This window comes from Protobothrops mucrosquamatus, unplaced genomic scaffold, assembly GCF_001527695.2.
Source record: "Protobothrops mucrosquamatus isolate PMUCROS unplaced genomic scaffold, P.Mucros_1.0 scaffold1535, whole genome shotgun sequence".
NCBI classification, from domain to species: domain Eukaryota; kingdom Metazoa; phylum Chordata; class Lepidosauria; order Squamata; family Viperidae; genus Protobothrops; species Protobothrops mucrosquamatus.
In genome coordinates, this window is record NW_015387706.1 from 142208 (window position 1) to 161450 (window position 19243).

General features: G+C 37.0%; 1 protein-coding gene across 1 annotated transcript in view; it reads right to left on the reverse strand.

Moving 5' to 3' along the window:
- GRM1 (glutamate metabotropic receptor 1) overlaps positions 1–17864 on the reverse strand; it is a 147041-nt gene extending 129177 nt beyond the window's left edge. The window contains exon 1 of the mRNA XM_015822363.2: positions 17090–17864. Coding sequence (XP_015677849.2) covers positions 17090–17864 — 775 coding nt within the window. The remainder of the gene's footprint in view (positions 1–17089) is intronic.
- Between the last annotated feature and the right edge of the window lie 1379 nt (positions 17865–19243).

The following is a 19243-nucleotide window of genomic DNA, read 5'->3' on the forward strand; positions in this document are numbered from 1 at the left end:
TAAATAAATAAATAAATAAATAAATAAATAAATAAATCAGACAAATTTGCAAATCCATGTGCTGGCTGCTATGAGATTAATAGGAAATAACTTATTATTTCTGACAAGCCATATTCAAAATATCAAATATAAAGATGGATTTCATCTTTACATTTGTGCATATTTAACTCGGTTTAATAACATTACTCAATTCCAAAGTAAGAACTTTATTAGTACCAATCAAAATGAATCACAAAGTGTATAAGGATTTTAAATTTTGTCAGGTAAAATGGAACAAGATAAAGATGGGGGAAAGACATTTCCAAAACATCTTAATTAAAGCAAGGGACCCAATATTCCAAGGGTTTTCAAACCTGGCCCTTTTATGACTTGTGGACTTCAACTCCCAGAATTCCTCAGCCAGTGTGCCTGGCTGAGGAATTCTTGGAGTTGAAGTCCACAAGTCATAAAAGGGCAAAGTTTGAAGACCCCTGCAATAGTCCAAAAAAGAACAATATTTGAAAGCTTCTCAGCTGTTACTTTCCTTTTTTTTTTTTTTTTGACAACAAAAAGCCCAGGAGTCATCTACCACATACAATGTAAGGATTGTAACAGCCATGATAAAGGACAGGCAGACAGAGCGTATTTAGAAAACCGACTAGCCATTGAAGACATGATGAAACCACCTTGATTTCACAATACATGGACAGATTAACCATAGTTTCAACTGGGAATCTATGTGCCCTCTAGACCAAGCTAAACAAAAAATGCTAAGGAAATCCTGAAGCTTAGCATTCAGACAAATCAGCCATCAATGGAGCCATAGAGATAATCATATTTGCAAACCATTTAAAAAAACCAATACAAAAGCTAAGAAGGAAATATATATCCTTTTCAGCAGCCTATAAACAAGGATTAATATGAGACAAATGATCAGGCAGAAAACAATACCTTAATCAAAGAACTAGCAGGGGGAGAACCATATCCCCACCAACACTGGCAGGGCAAGCTACTGTATATAAACAGGAAGCAAACACCGCACTCACTCACACTGAAGAGGTTACCTAGTTGGGTAATGAAACATCTGCAAGCAAACAACCAAGCTCAGAGAGCACCCAGTACTCAAAAATTCAACCCTACATATTTTTCTTCTTTTGGTGCCGATTTAATTTGGGGATTCGTATGATGAATGTTTCTGGAGAATGTGAAAGCTTGCACACTCCTTTGAATTGTCTTGGCTAGTCCGTCTCAACAGTACAGTTCTCACTGTTCTTTAGAAAAAGAGCTCTACAATGTGTGTCCAAGCTGTTTTGCTCTACTTTGAGGATGCAGCTCCAAAGAACCAGTTTCCACTAAAAGACAAGTCATGTGCATATTGCTTTCCAAAAACACTGCATGTGGGACTCGCATGTGCTAATTAACACTGTGGAAAAGTGTTAAAAGTGTTGAAATGCAATAAGTTTTTTTTGACAAACACTTCAAAGCATTTGTAAAGTGTGGTTTAATTTAAAAAAAAACAAAACCCAAAGGGATGTACACATCTGTCTATTCCTTTACTTATAGACAAAATCAGAAAGATTAGATTTTTCTGCTATATTGCTTAACAAGTGGGAAATGATCCAAATATGTGTGACTTTGTCAGTAAAATTGTTTAAAGATGATGTATACGTGGCCTCTATAGAGCTAACATCCTAACAAGCACCAATAATACTGGAAGAGTGGAATTTATGTTAGGTGCTAAAGGAAAAATCAATTGGGGTTCTGCTGTACTACCCAAAGGGTAGACTTTACTAAGATCAAGAAATCCACTATCCTGTGACTACTTATTTTACTGGGTTTATGGGGTTGTTTTCATGTTTCATTGGCAAAGTTAGCCCCTCTTGGAAACAAATAATACATTACATTCTGCTCTTAAAAGCCATATAGCAATGGTGGTGAACCTATGGCACGGGTGCTAGAGGCGGCACTCAGAGCCCTCTCTGTGGGCACGCATGCTGTCGCCCCAGTCCTAGGCCTTCAGCTGGGTTTTATAAAATCTTTTCGCTTTAGGTCTCCGCCACCATGTGCAAAAAAAAAAAAAGTTCAGGCAGTCAATTTCAACTTCTCGTGTGGAAAAAAAAGATCTTGCAAAGTTGGAATTGATTGATTGAACTGCCGTTACCACTGTAGCTACGCCCACCCAATGGGCCACGCCCACCCAAGGGCCATGCCCACCCGGCACTCGACGATGCATAAGTGGGTTTTGGGTTGCAGTTTGGGCACTCAGTCTCTAAAAGTTTCACCATCACTGCCATATAGGATATATTGGTGGTACTATTATTGTATTGTGGTATTGTCAGAGCTGCCATCTTCAGCTTCTTCATTTCTCTTCACTGGCATTCTGCCATAAACCACATGGGGAAGGGAAGGACTTTGTCCATAAGGTTGTGATCAATGGAAAATCTAAGCCATGTGCTACTATGGTACTCTCCATATAAAGATACCAAACAGATCCCCATTTATCCGATCTTAAAGAAATTTCCCAGCAGGGGGTGGGATTTCTATTGACTGTTACATTTTGAGATAAGGTCTCAAAATTATCCTCCCAAGTTGCCCAGTTTTATGCAACCATGTGTACAATACTTTGCACTAAGTTTGGATACTTGTTGATTCACCACTTTTTATAATACTGTTTTTTTTTATCGTACATGTTCTTATTTATCTTTAGATCTTGTTATACTAATTGTTTTTCTGGTTTTTATATACAGATATGTGTAACAATTCTATTACTGGATATTTTGATGTATCTGGCTTTATGGCTGTAGTAAACAATTTGATTTTATCTGATATGATCTGATATGATCTGACCTGACCTGACCTGATCTGATCTGATGATTTGATTACAACAACTTTTAAACTTCAGCATACCCCAAAAGTCCCTCATATCTCTAAATTGCTTTTAACATCTTCCCCAAAACATAAAGGCACCTGTTTGCATTCAGCACTTCAAATCAATTAAAACATTGAGTATTTGTGAATTTCACAAATAAAGCCACACATTTAAACCAATTTTTCTGCTACAACAGATACCCTTTTCAAAGAAAAGAAAATTTGTGAGGATAAACAAGTTCAAAAAAGATGGGAAGCAACTGTAAGCTGATATTTTTCTGTACAGGATTTATAACACTAGAAAGAAAGTATGTATGTGTGTGCGTGCTCACACATACACACACACACACACACACACACACAGAGCTACCTGTTCTGGACATGTAATTTTATTACTTTTTATACAAGTCAATATCAAATGTTAATAACCACATTTAGAACTAATATATGGAATTAGAATTGGTGCTTTCTGAAAAAAACATTGTTGCTGATTATTGAATGTCATCCATTTAGACCTGTTTCAATATTAGCTAAAATAATTGCACTCTCTGCAGTGAATTTAAATCAAGCTAATGTGTAGTAAGCGATGCTTAAATCTACTATAGCCTTAAAAAATGCTGTGTACCAGCATTTAGGATCAGTACTTATTATGTTGCCTTCACAAGAACTAAAAACCAAAAGATACAGGAAGAGTCTTTTATTAAGACATAAGAATTCCTGTGCTGCAGATAATCTCCCCTCTATATATTATTCAGTACATTTGAAAAACAACCAGGGTGATGCTTCCTTTCTTAGTTTGCCATGTGCTCCTGGATTGCCGGATTGGATAATATGGAAAATATGAGGATTGTCCTGCAAGGAAATAAATGAAATGACATTTCTTTCTTTCTTTTTCAACTGAAGCAAATCATCCAAACAAGGGCAAGCTACAGATGAAAAGACAGACTGTAAGATCCAGGACATTTCACTTCACTAAAAATCATCCCACATCACAGTATGTTACAAAAGCAAAGAGGATTGGTATTCATTATGATTGGATATGATGCTGTCTATGTTTAGAATAGCCATCATCAACAACAAGAAATAAAATAACGAAACCTTACTTTCTCACTCTTTTCTACCTGTACTTTGAGTTTTCTCATTCTTTTTTTAGTGTAGCTTGAAGGAGGTTTCTTTCTTGTATTCAGAAACTCTAATCCTCTTAGTCTAGTTAGAAATGTATTTTCGGTGCAAAAATACTATTCTGATGTTGATATGGCAGAGATTGAAGTAGTTAAAACTGTAGAACTTTACAATGTTTTTTTTTAATTGAAAATTTTATAAAATTTTACAATATAAATCCCCCCCTTCCCCAAACCCACCCTTCCACTCCCCCCTCCCTCCCCCCTCACTTCCCAGAGCCAATCACAGGGTTGACAATAAAATAATCATACTCTAACTAACATTAATCAACTATTAAGATAACATATCTATAACCTCCTTTAACTCTCTTTTAGACAAATATACAGTTATTAAAGACAATAATAATAACATCACTTTAATAATTAAAAATAATACTAAGTAAACTATTCTGACCTTTATACAACAATAATACTCTAAAATTCACTCAAAAACCAAATGATATTTTTAGTCCCATATTTATGCTCAATATAATCTATCCATCTTCTCCAAACCAAAATATATCTTTCTTGTGAATAGTCCTTCAGAACTTTACAATGTTGAAATACAAAAATTCCCTTTAAATAGGAGCAATACTGGTTTTCCAAACATGTTGGCACATTTGATGTAATGTCTAGTATGACCCTATATGGGTAAAATATATTTACCATTATATATGTACAAGGAATATTAGATTCTATTGTTCATCTCTAACTCTACATGAAGCTTTTGTGGTATTATTTCATATACTGGGTGCATAAAGACCAAAAAGCCATAAAAAAAACCCAACACATAGAATTCCCCATGCTGTACATGCCAATTCCATCTGACATTTTTCATCTCCACAGATGAGGCACCTTCCCATATTTTAATCCCCAGATAGATAGATAGATAGATAGATAGATAGATAGATAGATAGATAGATAGATAGATAGATAGATAGATAGATAGATAGATAGATAGATAGATAGATAACCTTTATTGTCATTTTTTACTATGGGCACAATGGCACACATTAAAAATGAAATTTAGTTGCTTGCTCTCAAGGTGTAACATACATAACACACATTTAAACATACTATATACAACATATGTATAGATCTACACCCTAACATGTTATAAGGTCGAGCCAGGTTTGGGCCATTCTATGGATACTATCATTATTAGTTTGAACTGATACTATCTATGATGGTGGCCTCTGAGACTCACATCCAGTACTCACATAGTGCTCTAGCTCAGAGGTTCCCCAACATTTTGAGCACCAGGGACTGGTTCTGTGGAGAGAGGTTATTCCGCGGACCGAAGGGTGCATGGTTTTGTGTGCTGCCTGCATCCTGCAGATGGGGCTTTACTTGTTTGTGCAGACCAGTTGCTGGCATGCCACAGTTGGGGACCTCTGCTCTAGCTCATATTGTACTGTCAGTCATAAATCTATTGATTAGCACAGCACTCATTCACGTGCACTGTTGTATAGTCAGCAGGAACTAAACCACTAACAACAAAATAGAAACTAGTAATCAATAAACTGATATAGTATAGTTTTGCACTGCAAAGGTGGCATTTAAAGTATATTCACAAAAGATAAGTCCTATTGAATAAGGTCTATTTCTGAATCATTTACATTTTTGATCAATTTCCCTTATCAAGCAAGACACTAGCTCTGTACAAGTGTTATTTAAATTACTTAATTCAGTACATGTGTAGAGATAAGTTTACACTGAATCTCTCATCTGTCTGTCTGTCTGTCTGTCTGTCTGCCTGCCTGCCTGCCTGCCTGCCTGCCTGCCTGCCTGCCTGCCTGCCTGCCTGCCTGCCTGCCTGCCTGCCTGCCTGCCTGCCTATCTATCTATCTATCTATCTATCTATCTATCTATCTATCTATCTATCTATCTATCTATCTATCTATCTATCTATCACAAATGTCTGTCAGACATTGCCCATAGAACTGTAGAGATTTTGTGACCAGAAACCCTGTTCTTTGCAACTCCCATAGAAACTTCCTGTCTTGACCAAGTCCCTAAATGTTAGCAAAAGGGCTAATCTGTGCAAAGTTGAAGCTTGGAGCTACTTGATGGCTTTTCATTGAGCATATAGATGTGGAAATTAAATAATACTTGAATCAGACAATCAGAAGCTCCCCAATCCATCACTTCTTGGGATTAACATACAGTAGTTTTGGAAAATGTCATGCTGACCTAGTCAAAGGCTTAATTTCAAATATGCATTTAACAGCTGTGATGTTCCTATTTGTTTTGCAGTTTCTTTCAGTATCTGCACAACCTCTCCCTGCATCAACCAGCTGATTACAAATTCAAATTTTACATACACACACACACTGAACATGTACTCAGCTGCGGAACTGCATATGCATATAGATATGTAAATGGGCATGCTGTATGTGCTTCCTTTAAGTGTAAAATACAGACCAAAACATAAAAAGTTGTGCTAACAGCTGAGCAAGGTGGCTTTTTCCATGCAGAAGCATTTCATGCTGCAAAGGTGATGCGATTCATTTCATTAAAGCAAAGAGGCAATGCAGTTTACTTCAGCAAGGTCCCTTTAGCACTTAGGAAAACTGGAAGATGCTTTAGAGTGTAAAATGCATTGGTAGATGGTTCTGCTTAGGTGCAGTGCCTAAGCAGAACATTCTTCTAAGTGTTATATATGTCAGACAAGAGGAAAATGAAACGAAGCAATGAGGCTGCTTCACTTTGCTTGTTCATAGAAGCTAAAGGACTGTATGGACTACATGAGTACACTAACAAGTTTTAGGGAATGCTTCATTTCACACTATATCAAAACAAAGACATCTTTCAAAGCTTTGCACAGTCCTGCTAACTGCAACATTCTTACTCTTACTTTCTATGTATGATCATCTGTTCTCAACTCCTTTTCTTCTTTCCCACTAACTCTTTTGCCACAAACCATCAGAAAGCCCCAAAGGCAAATGTTTGACTTAGTGAGATCAGAGAATTGGTCCAGCCATCTCCAGTTTTCCAAAGAACCGATGGGCATTCTAGGAGAGTTCAGAAATTCATCTGTGAGTTTTCGTACAACCGTTCATTCTGCTACTAATGCAAAGCAGTTACATTGGGTCCATGTGAAAGACAGTGCCAGCCAAAGACATTTTCATGCCCAGAGCATAAAACTAAATCTAATAAGGATTGACAGTTGAATAAGTCTTCAAAACCTATAGGGACAATGTCCCCTACAACATCTAAAGAAAGCAGGGAAGTTTGGGCCTTAAATCTTGGGAGATACAGAACATGCTGCAGAGCCTCAAAATCATACTTGTAACCTAGTAATACCCACCTCCTCAGAGGATGTCTAGAGGAGCGCAGTGGCTCACATGGTTAGGACCCTGGACTGATGATCAGCAGGCCCATGTTTGAAACCCAGTTGCCGAGTGAGCTACCTTCACTTGCTCCAGCTTCTGCTGACCCAACAGTTCGAAAGTGGGTGACCACAAGGAGATAGATGGGTACCACTTTGGTGGGCAACTTAAAGGGGCATGAAAGGAACTTCCAACTGGGCATCACTGGGCAACGATGCTATCATTGGCTAATCCTCTCAACCTGGAAGTGCTTCGGTGCTCCAAACATGACTGTAGTACTAAAGGCTGCCGCATTTTGCAGCAAGGTGGGGCCAGCCAGCCCTTTAAGGAAGTCAAAAGTGTTTATTATATGCCTGCATCAGAAAGGTAAACTCATTATGTAATTCTTGTTAACTCATAGGGACAATTCCATGGTGCAGTATTAGTTAATATCATGTGGTTGTGTGCTATAGTAACTCCCTTTGAGATAGAATTTATTTCACATATTTATTTTGGAGCACTCTTTGATTTTGTAGATGTTTGTGTTCTTTTGATTTCCAAATCAGTGGTTTAGCTAGGAATTGTTTGAAGCTGCAGTTCTGCAGCTACTACCAAAGAGCAGAAGGATGAAAAGCTCTAGTCTTATGAAACTTGACATTGGTAAATAAGTGGGGGATAGTTGTCCCACTGATTTCTTGCTCTTATCCCCCACTTATTTACCAATGAACTTTATTAATAGCTATATTAATAGTTGTAGCACCTGCCCTGTGGAATTATCCCTCTCCCCACTTCTCAGTTTTGACTGACCCTAATCCTGTTAGCCTTCAAGAATACTTTGTATACCTGGATATTCCTGCAGACACTGGGCCAAGGATGTTAGATGGAAAGCAGAAAATGTATAGCTATGTCTCCATTCCATTATTGCTGTCATTAGGGTTTTGTTGTTCTTCTTGATTTTATTTTATTATTGCATGCTGCCTGGAGCTGCATTTTTGGGCAGTTACTTAAATATTGAAATAAATAAAGAATTGCGGTTGAGTTAAGAAGATAATTTACAAGGCAGAGCTTTCTTCCCATTCTTGTTTTTGGTGTAAGTCAGTGGTTCTTAATGCTATATTTGTTGTGGACAGAGCAAGTTTCTGAGGGGGCTATTCGGTCTTATGATCATCTGACATAATTGTCAAATCTTATTCTTTGTGCAAATTTCAGCAGCAGTAAATATTGAAAATTATCATATTTATCATTAATATCTTTCAGCTAATAGTGGTAAATGAAACTAAGAAATAAATGAGGTTCAAAAGGGGGGCATGAGCAAAAGAAAATAGATTGAGTACACCTGGTCTAGGTGACAAAACCATTTGCGTGATGCTCAGACATGAAAGGCAACTGTGATAGATAACCTAGTGCAGGGGTGTCAAACTCGCAACATCACGTGACAATGTATCACAACTTTTTTTTCCATTGCCGGCAATGGGGTAGGCGTGGTTTTGCTATGATGCATCCGGCCTGGGGGCTGGCAGTTTGATACCCCTTACCTAGTGTCACCAGCTGCCAGAATATATTCCATTGTGAAAACAACTGCTGCTTAATAAAGAAGCTGCATATGCACAGCTAATGGCAAATACTGCTTTTGCACAATATGCTAAGGTCACTTAATGTTAACCATAGGTAAGGTATTTATCTATTAAAAACACGCAGATTACAGTTAACTTCCGTTGGCTGCAGTTTTGCCAGTTCTCCTCCACTTCATCTGGTCCCTCAACCACCATTCTGTTGGCTGATCAACAAGGACTTTCTGAAACAAAAGGCAGTTGGTGGACCACCTGAAGTCACAGATATTATGTGCATAATGAGGGAAAGCTGTTCCCTTCCTATCCTTTCTGTGTTCCTGGAAGCATACTGAAAACCAATTCGGAGCAGCAGAGATTTGCTGTGTTGTCCTTCTTATTACCTGATTTCAGGCCATGGAAGTTAAAGGGAGAATTTAGCTATGAACTAATTCTCCAGGTTTGAATGACATCCGCCCTGTGGTTTAGGTAAAGTAATCCAAACCGATCCATGGTTACAGATTGCAGTTAAGGTAGTGACAAAATCACCATCAGGGCTCTGGTCCAGGTACAGATGACACATTAAGCCAGATTACAATATAGTTTAGTGAGTTGTCAGAATATGGTCACAAGCTTACTAACATCAGTAATGGGGTGGATTCTACAGGCATTTTATAGAGGTTCAGATATCAGGCCTTTTCATCTTCCAGATCCCTCTGCTTCTGACTGTGACAAACAGATGGCAGCTTGGTAAGCATTACTAGGTCTAATATTCTTGTGCTGTGAAAAAGAACAGAAGCTTTGGGACAGTAGAGTTGACAGCTTCCAGAAGAATGGATATCTTCTCATTAATTTCAATTGCTGCTCTTTCTCATGTAGATTTCCTCATTCTCTGTCTGGCACAAAATTGGCAGCTGCCTGTTAAGTGACAAGGAAAATCAAAGAAATGTAAAGTATGATAGCTGGTACAGACAGTTGCTCTAAATGAAAGTTCACCCACTAATGGACTAAGAGCAGATTCTTTTATCGAGATGCCTCTCCATTCTCCATGTGCCAAACAAGTTCCTCATTTTTCCAGTGACCCTCCCCATGAGTTCCACATTTGAGGATAGGCCTACCTTAACAGATAATAGAGTAATAAGATCAATACTCTTAGTCACTTGACAGTGAGATGGGCAGCATATAGATTTAATAAATAAATATTTTTTTAAAAACTTACCCAAGGCATTTGTATTGGCATTCCACCACTATTCATTCTGCTCCACAGACTTTTGTTCTGACCCTACAAATTAAAAGAAACCATGAATAAGTGTTCTAGTTGTTCCATTTTATTACCAGAGAGGTTGGGGCTTACTAGCCAGAGTAGCTGTGTTCCCTCACTACTTTCAGTGATGCATAGAGAAAGCTTACCTAACATTGGGGATTTATCATTAATGAGCCATATCCATACTCCCCATGCTGTTGTGTGGATTAATGGGGAATTGCTGCCTTTGGATGAATTTGCTGCTAGTTGCTAAGCTAACACATTGTCTTTCTTCCTCAGTGACATAATGATACAGTCCATGACTATGCAGATAGCTGTTTCCCTGACTTACCTGTTTGGGGCATGCTTCAATGCTGTCCATTTGCATCAGTGGAGTTAGGATTCCAGTTGGATGTATGTATTTGGAGCCCTGAAGAAAGCACCTGAAAAGATTCTGAGGAGACAAGTATTAGCAATATGCATTTCTTGACTTTATTATAAGCCTTTTTTTTTTGTATGTGTGAAATTTTCATTTGTGCATTTTAAATGTGATGGACATGGGACCATAGTATTTAATATACATATAAGCTTAGAGTTGCCTGGTTGAGACTAAGATATCTCTGATGGCGGTCCATGATTGGTGGACAGTTTATGGCCAAGGCATTTGTTTGTCTTAACTCTCTGAACATTTGCAAATCTACCTTTGATTAAAGCAGGACATTTGTCAGAAATGTCATTTCAACCCTCTTTCAGATCTTTGTACTAAACACGAGGTGAACAGCTGGGCATGTGAGAATGGTGTTTGTGTGTCAATGTTTTCACGCATTCCATGTACTGTGCATTTTTAGGCATTATTCCAAAGCAGAACTATAGAATTCCTCCTACATTGTGCTGCTCCAGTAATATAGTTCCACCCTAGCCACTTTTTGATTCTTGTGCTGCTGCTCAGTACCAGGACATCTGCTGCCACAATAATAATGCCTCACAAATGTACGGAACTTAGAGTAATTCCATAGGTTCACACAGAGTTTATGGGGATGAGATTGTTCTTTTGCACATATGGATAAATAGAACTTATTCCTGTCTAAGCATCTTTTGAAATGTAATACAATTCTAATGCAATATACAGTAGTTCTGCTTTTTAGCCTCTTGTGGTTTAGGATTCTTTGTTTTAGCTCATGAGATGTTTCAGAGGAAATCTCCACAACCTGTGACCCAACAAGCTAAATGCAACCTCCAGCCATTTCTTTTAACATAACAGCATGTGATAAATATCCTGATTTTACTGCTTGGTTGGAACTGGGAGTTGTCAAGCATCTGACAAGCCAGAACACATGCCTGGGGAGTTGTGTTCGCTTTGGCTGGTTGTGGTTATGCAAGGTTGATTTAATATATTTCTGCCCTTTTGGAAGAAGTAGAGTAATACAATTAAAAAAACACATCTTTCAGAATGTAGAAATATTTACCTCACAAGCAATGCTAAAAGATATATTTTCCCTGGAAATGTATAGACACATTCCATAATTTTCCATACGCATTAATTTAGGCACGTTTTTTGTTTCTGTACATCGATATATAAATAAATAGTCCTTCATGCCTGGGTATTCAGACAGCAATTGAGAGAGATTGTGAGGGCAGACAATGCATTACATCTATTTCCTCAAACAAAATAATAGCATGAAAAACTGGGGAGAAGATGGAATCTAATGCAAACAACAAGACAATATAAAAGCCACAAGAAAAGATAATAATTCAAACCTTTTTCCTACTGAATCTACATACATATTCTGTCATGCAAATTGACATTAACAGAATTTAATTAATGATTGAATGCGAGCATTCTCTGTGCTCAGTAGTTATATCTCCACACCTAAATATGTGTCTTATGGACAAAGAGAAAGTATGAACTATCGATAGAAGAGAATATTTGTAACTTAAAGTTGAACTGTGGGGTACTTGGTGGTCTCTGAGCTTGGTGGCTTTTTGCAGATATTTCATTCAGTACACTGAAGATGTTACCTAGTTAGATAATGAAATGTCTGCAAGAAAACCGCCAAGCTCAGAGAGTACCAAGGACCCCAAAGCATGACCTGTAGAATTGGTTCTCTGATTAGGGAGAGATGCCTGGGATGGTCAATGCTATATCTAGATGTAGATTTAGATTAAAAAATGTCTGGGCCAAAAGGCAGGTTTTAAGTTCTGTCTTCTATTATAATAAACATTAGTTCTGCCTCAATTCCAATGGCAATGTTTCCACAAGTAAAGACTCTATCTGCAAATAAACAGATCTTCCTACACATGTTAGACATATCCCTGACAGAACCTGGATAAAATGGATTGTTTGGGAGGAAACAGTCCTGAGTTTAAACCAGTTAAAATTTGCACATGAAAGTGAGCATCTTGAATTTGACTCAGAAAGCAACCTGCAGTCTGTATGGCTGTGTCAACACTGGGACGACTCTGAGAGATATTATTCACCAATTATGCCACTGTTTTCTGAGTCAGCTACAATTTCTGTGTCATTTTCCAGTGCCACTTTATGAAGAGCACATTGCAGTAATCCAACCTTGATTGTGTCTCTCCTCCACGAAAGGTCACAACTGATTTACTAGCTCAGTTGGATAACAGGCTACCTTGCCATTGATTTTACATGGTTGTCTATGTCAAAGCTAGATCCAAGGAAGAGCCTTAGTCAATGAATTTGTGCCTGAAGGGGGGGAATGCAGCCACATCCAAGATAAGTTACCAAATGGAATGTTCAAATGCGGAGCTCCCAGAATCAAAATAATTATCTCTTGTCTGAATTCAGCATCAGCGTATTCTCTTCTTACCTTTAATCAACGTCTAAAAGCATTTGGAGGTTTTTAAAAAGTCTAACCCTTGCAGCATTCCTCTCTACTGAAGGTCAGAGTTATGTATTTTAACCTGCTGCCTATACTATTTAAGCTTATTTGCTGATCTTGGCTGAGATGGAGAACAGTTCTCCATCATCTATGCTGAAATAAAATGTGGTTTTTACTGACCAGTTTCTATAAGTGGAATTTGGGTGGATAATGAGGAAACAATGTAATATCCTGCTACTGAACAGCTACTACAAATACCCTAAGCTAACCCTGGTTGCTTAATATTTCTATTAGATAAGATCCTTGGAATAACATGAGACATGATGTTATTAATAGGAGCTATCCCATCATTTGAAAAAAAGTCCCTTGATTTTTGGCTACAAGCAACAAATTTTGCTCTACACAAAATCTGGCTTCAAATATCATGTTAAACAAATGACCCATAGTTTATTAAATAAATCACAATAGCTTAATTCAACAATAAACAAATTCACAGTCACTGAATTCACATGATACGTTAAGCCAAAACCAAATAAACCACTTAGCATGATGTATAGTATTAATCCAGAAATATTCTGCGTTCTGCAGCTTAAGTCAGAATCATCAATAGAAGGCACAACTTCTGGGATGTCTGAAGGTATCTTTTTAGTCTTTATTCCAGTGAAGGTCCAGAATTAAAATAATCACAGAATCTCAGACAGAAGGACATCAAGACTCTAGATACATTCCTCAAATGTCTTACAAGTTTAAAAAAAGGACCTAATCCTCCATCAGCATTATACATAGAACATTATTCCTCTTGTTAAAATGGAAAATAATGATTAAAATGTAGCAGTGATGTAAATATCTTCATTAAAGAGAAAGTAGTATAGTATAGAGCATCGTCACTGGGATGTTCAAAAGTATTGCAAATATGAACTCTCTATGTTGCCAAGTTGAGCCATCTGGCAATGATCTGCTCTGTAAGAATGTGGCTGTAATATATTAGGTACTTGAAACATATCAGGTACAGATTCTAAAACTCCAATCATGAATAATCTAATATAGCACTCAAAGAAACTATAGCTGTGCTGTAAATGTAACAAGCCTCAGTCTTATCTCTAGCCAAATATTCTTTCCTAACAACAGAAGAATGGCAAGAGTTAATTATAATAATGATGAATTGTATTATTATAAGCCCTATCATCTGGAAAGTGGTCTAACATATGAAATATGACTTCTTCCTATACTTTCTCACTGTCGGCTTTGTTACACTACTATATAAATAACTAATATATTTTGACACAGGAATTTCTTATAAACATAATTTCAACGGAAAATTCTTAGGTAGGCCCCCATGACTTCCAGTCTTTCATAGCCTGTTTTAAAATTATCGTATCTTTTGCTAAATTGGAGGTAGCACTAATAAACCACTAACAATAGAATGGCATTTCCCCTCTCATCTGGAAAGTTTCCGATATTAAGGTTTTAATTCAGATGTTATAGAGATGTTATATTGCACCATTTCTTTATGGCAGGGCAATTTCAAAAGGAAATCATTTTTTTAAAAATAAAATTAACTACCAGTCTCCTCAGCAAATTGAAGAATATTTGGCGCGGATAATTAACTTGCGTTTCAGAGATGACTAATTCTTAAATGTTTTCTTACATTATATAAAATAAAAGGGCACTGAGATTTCTCTCACACTTTGTGTGAAGTCAGCATATTGGGGAGGAGAATATTGGACTTGCAAAACAAGCATTCAGACCCTACATTACAAGCCACTGAAATGAGAATCACTTCATAAGGGCAATTCTGCATTAATTTATCTGGGAAGCCCCCTTGACTGCACAAGGGTTCCTTCTAAATGAGCACACTTTATAATGCTTTTCATCTTCTTCATTTGTGAAAACACCATGCATTTGTATCAAATTCACTGAGTTATAACTCAAGGGGGAAAAAAGCACTTGTACTATCTCTAGCTTGCATTATGCCAACTTTAGATTGTACTCCACCCCCTTTCTCTCTGAAGAGATACAACATAACTTAATTTTGTATTCTGTGTTATGTAAACAGTTATACTCTAAGGATAAAAATGGAATTACATAGCAGAGATCTGTGATCAGGATCTTCCGCTCTTGAAAATATTGAAAATCTTTGGTGAGGACTTCTAGGAGCTGCAGTCCCGACACATCTAGAGAATGCCAGGTTAGAGAAGGTACAGGAAATCAAAATTTGACACTTATTTCATCCAGACTGAATTTGATTAAAGAATTATGGGAAAAAAAACCATAACTGCACTGTGGACATTGTGAAACTGAATGCAAAATGAAATCCAAAATTATTTGACTGAGACCAGTCCTAAATTTTGCAAACAGACAAATCATCATCTTGAGCAGACATCACAATAAACTGCATTATTTTTTATCTTTTCTATCATGACATGGCTATGGACAAATGCTTCCGAGTTCTGATCAGTTTCTTCTATGAATCTTCATGCTAGTAATCATTAGAAAATTCATCCTCTAATTAGAACATATCATTAAACCATCTCTATTAAACCTTCTCTGAGAATCTAGCCCCATGTTATTTTCTTCTACATAAATACCATAGTAGTATACTATACTATTTATTTTACATAAATATACCATAGTAGTACACTATATATAATATATGCTATATAATAAGTATAAGAGAATAATATAATAAGTATAATAATAGTATACTGTAGAATAATAGCTTTTTTGGCATTAATATTTACAACATTGTAATGTCCAATGAAAAGAAATTTTCTGGGGTCATACTGCATCCTTTAGTTTTTGAAACAGCTTTAGCCTCATTGGGGGAAAAATGGAATTGACATAATAGACATTGGGAGGTATTTTTATTCATACAAACAAATGAAACATATTCATGGAAAATCTATACACTTCAGTTCTGAATTGGGAGCTTTAAAAATAATGATTTGTCTATGTCACTTGTAACTTTGTAGAATTCCACACCTTTTACCTATTTAATAAGAAATGAAACTTGAGGTTGTTCAACTTCTCTGAAAGGAAATGTTATCTTAAGTAAAAAAAATAGTCAAAGATACATGGGTATTTCTTTTTCTACAATAAACTTAGGATCACAACTTATTTTTAGATTCAATACTTTAGTGTAAAGAACATGGAGAATAAGAAACAGTAGCTGTCAATTTACACCAGAATCTCAAACTTTGTTGTGCTTATTCTTTGATAAATACAAATTAGTTCCTTATATATCTAAGGATAAAATTCATTACTATTTTGTAAAAATAAAAATAAAAATACAACCACTTTTCTGCCTCATATGAAAGTGTCCCAAAAAAGAATTTTAAACAAACCAAAGCTAAAATTTCAAAGATAATGTCTTATATTCATTCTAAAATGAAAAGATATAAAACAATGAGTGAATTTTATATAAAAGAAAAGTTTTTGATTTGTTATCCAGAGGGAAAAAAAAGAAGATTTAGGATTCAATTCTAAAATATACTAAATTCCTTTTGAATTGCTTATTCTTTTTTTTTTTAAGAAAAAGAAACAGCTTTGCAAAGGAAAAGTGGGAAGGGGAAGGTTTAAACCTCTCTGACTTCAGTATTCTTGGTTAGCAGCTTTCAGTTGTTTACAATAGCATAAAGAAAAAAAGAGGATTTGTATATGGTTTATATATCATGTGATTTATTTTTGGCTCAAACTAAGCAGTGAACAAAACAACATATTAAAAAAGCTGTATTTATCTAATCTGGTCAAAGAGTTGGACGTTCAGTCTTGGAAGTTCAAGTAGAAATCCATCCAGGCACTTGTTATGGTTCACACATACTGTTGAACCATAGCTTGTTTTGATAATGGTTCCCTAATAAGGTAAAGTGTTTGATTCACATTAAGCTATAAGTCATGATTTAAAAACCACAATGGCTGGCTCTTACAACTTATTAAGCCAAAAGCAAGCCAACTGCATTATGATTTAACACAATCTATGATTCAAGTCAAGGTATTTAATACCAAGTATGTATTTCATAGCCATTGCTTCTTAAAATGTAAATTACTTGTAGTGGTCCTGAGAATAAAAGTTAGATAAAGATTTGGAAGGGCATTCTAGACAACAGCTCAATACAATTAAATCAAATGCCTTACCCACCTTCAGTATGCACAGCAGAGACATATGTCCAGTTGTAACGTTTGACGATGTCAAGCATGGCTCTAGCTTGCAGGATATCAGATGGAACCACCCTCAAGAAATATTTGTACAAAGTTTTGTCACTCAGGTCAATACTGGTTGCAGAATAAGCAATCTGAGGAATATCAAAAAGTTGAAGCAGATTTTGCACTTGGATGGCTACAGAACTCGAACCTGGACCAATGACACCAGCAATGGGTTTTTTAGCCCTGATATTGGGGTGATATAAAGGATCTGGCAGGCAACGACCCAGGGCATCTTTTTCATCTCGGATAGAGATCAAAGAATCCCTTATGAATTCAATACTCTGTTCCAAGGCTACTGAAGAATGCCAGCAGGAATCTCGAATTTCACTGCCTAGAGTGATGTTGGGCAGCAGAAATGGATCTGCATTTATCTTATCCAAAGTGTGAAACATGGCCTCAACTCTCTGGATGCCATATTGTTCTCGAATCTCACCACACTTCCTTTCTGGTACCTTCTCAGCCTGGGGTTGGTGATGGACTGAAAAGAGGGCTCCTATAATGACATCCCCATCCATTCTGGCTACTGATCTCTGGGAAGAAGCGGCTGAAATCAAAACCTTTCTGCCAGTATTCCTGGGAAGAAAGTCCATCTCCAAGAGGATAGCAGGAAAAAAGACAAGCAGGACCCCTATCATCTTGTTGCAGGAGACCATCCAGATCCAAGCGACCAGTTTCATGGGATCTTCCTGTCTACACATGGTTAAAAGCATAAAGAAGACCACAGACTTTCTTCACTATTCCACTTCTTAAGAATCTCCAAGGTGATTTTAAAGCAAAAGCTTAAAGGGGCAACAGAAGTCACTGTAGGCGTGAATTGTAGCCTGTTGACATGAGAAGAAAGAACAGAACACATTCATCAGCTAAAAGTATGGCACAGCCAAACACTGTAAAGGTCATTTCCTTTATAAGTATCCCTCTCCACCTGCCTAGACTATTAGTAGATATCATAATCAATTGGCTGTAAAGAGCAAGCTGTCCTTAAATACAATTTCCAAAAAATAAAATATCTATCTATCTATCTATCTATCTATCTATCTATCTATCTATCTATCTATCTATCTATCTATCTATCATGAAGATAACAGAGAATTCATTCCACATAATAGTTTAATAGTGATACATTCATTGGCAGATATTTGCATGACTAGATGAATTCATTCATACTTGACAATCTGCATGTATATAATTGAGAATATATTTTATGTACTAGGAGAAGTGGCTTTACCTGTAATCTCATATTTGAATGAGGCTGAGGAAACCTTATAAGTTACAAAACTTCCATAGGTCATGTCATATTTTTTAAAAAACAAAACAAAACAAATTGTTTACTCAAGGATCAGAAAGCCCATGCGCGTTCCAAACACCACCAAAAAGAAAAAGGGAAAATCAAAGCAGAAAGAAAATGTCATTTAAAGGTCAAGCTCGAATTGTTAAACAACCAAACGAGGTACAGCCTCTTGTGGCAAGAGTATTAATCTTTGGAATTTTGAAAGGAAAATCGGTAGTTCTGTATGAGCTACAACTATGCAAGCCGTGGGAAAAACATATTAGTTACTAAGGCAACCACAGACAAAGTCCTGATGTGCTTTTCTGGCACCTCTTGGTTTTCATGCAGACTTTGGGCAGGAGAGGTGGCAAGTCAGGCGGCTAGAGTTTAAGTAGTTTAATGAGATTTAAAAGGCGATCGGCTAATAGGAAAGAGATGTTTCGCTCAGCTCGCCTGTCTGGGCTTCCTGTTGCATAGGCTAGGCTACTTATTGATTTCAGGACCCTGGACAGAGATTTCCGCAACCCAAATCCTAAGGAGTTCCTCCGGTCCTGGAAATGGAAATTCAAGGGCGATGCTAAGCATTTTGTGCCCGAAACTTCTTGCTCTCGCTGCTTTTTATCTTTGTATCTATCACATTCACTCAGACAAACACACGCACGCATCTCTTTCACTAGCATCCTCCCTCCTCCCGCCAATGCCTGACAACAGAATGAAATACATACAGAGAATTCCAGTTGCAGCAGCTTCTGCTTCCCATTCTTCCCGGAATGGCTTTGAATGCCTACAGAATTAAGCAGTGGAGGTGGGTTTTTCTATCGC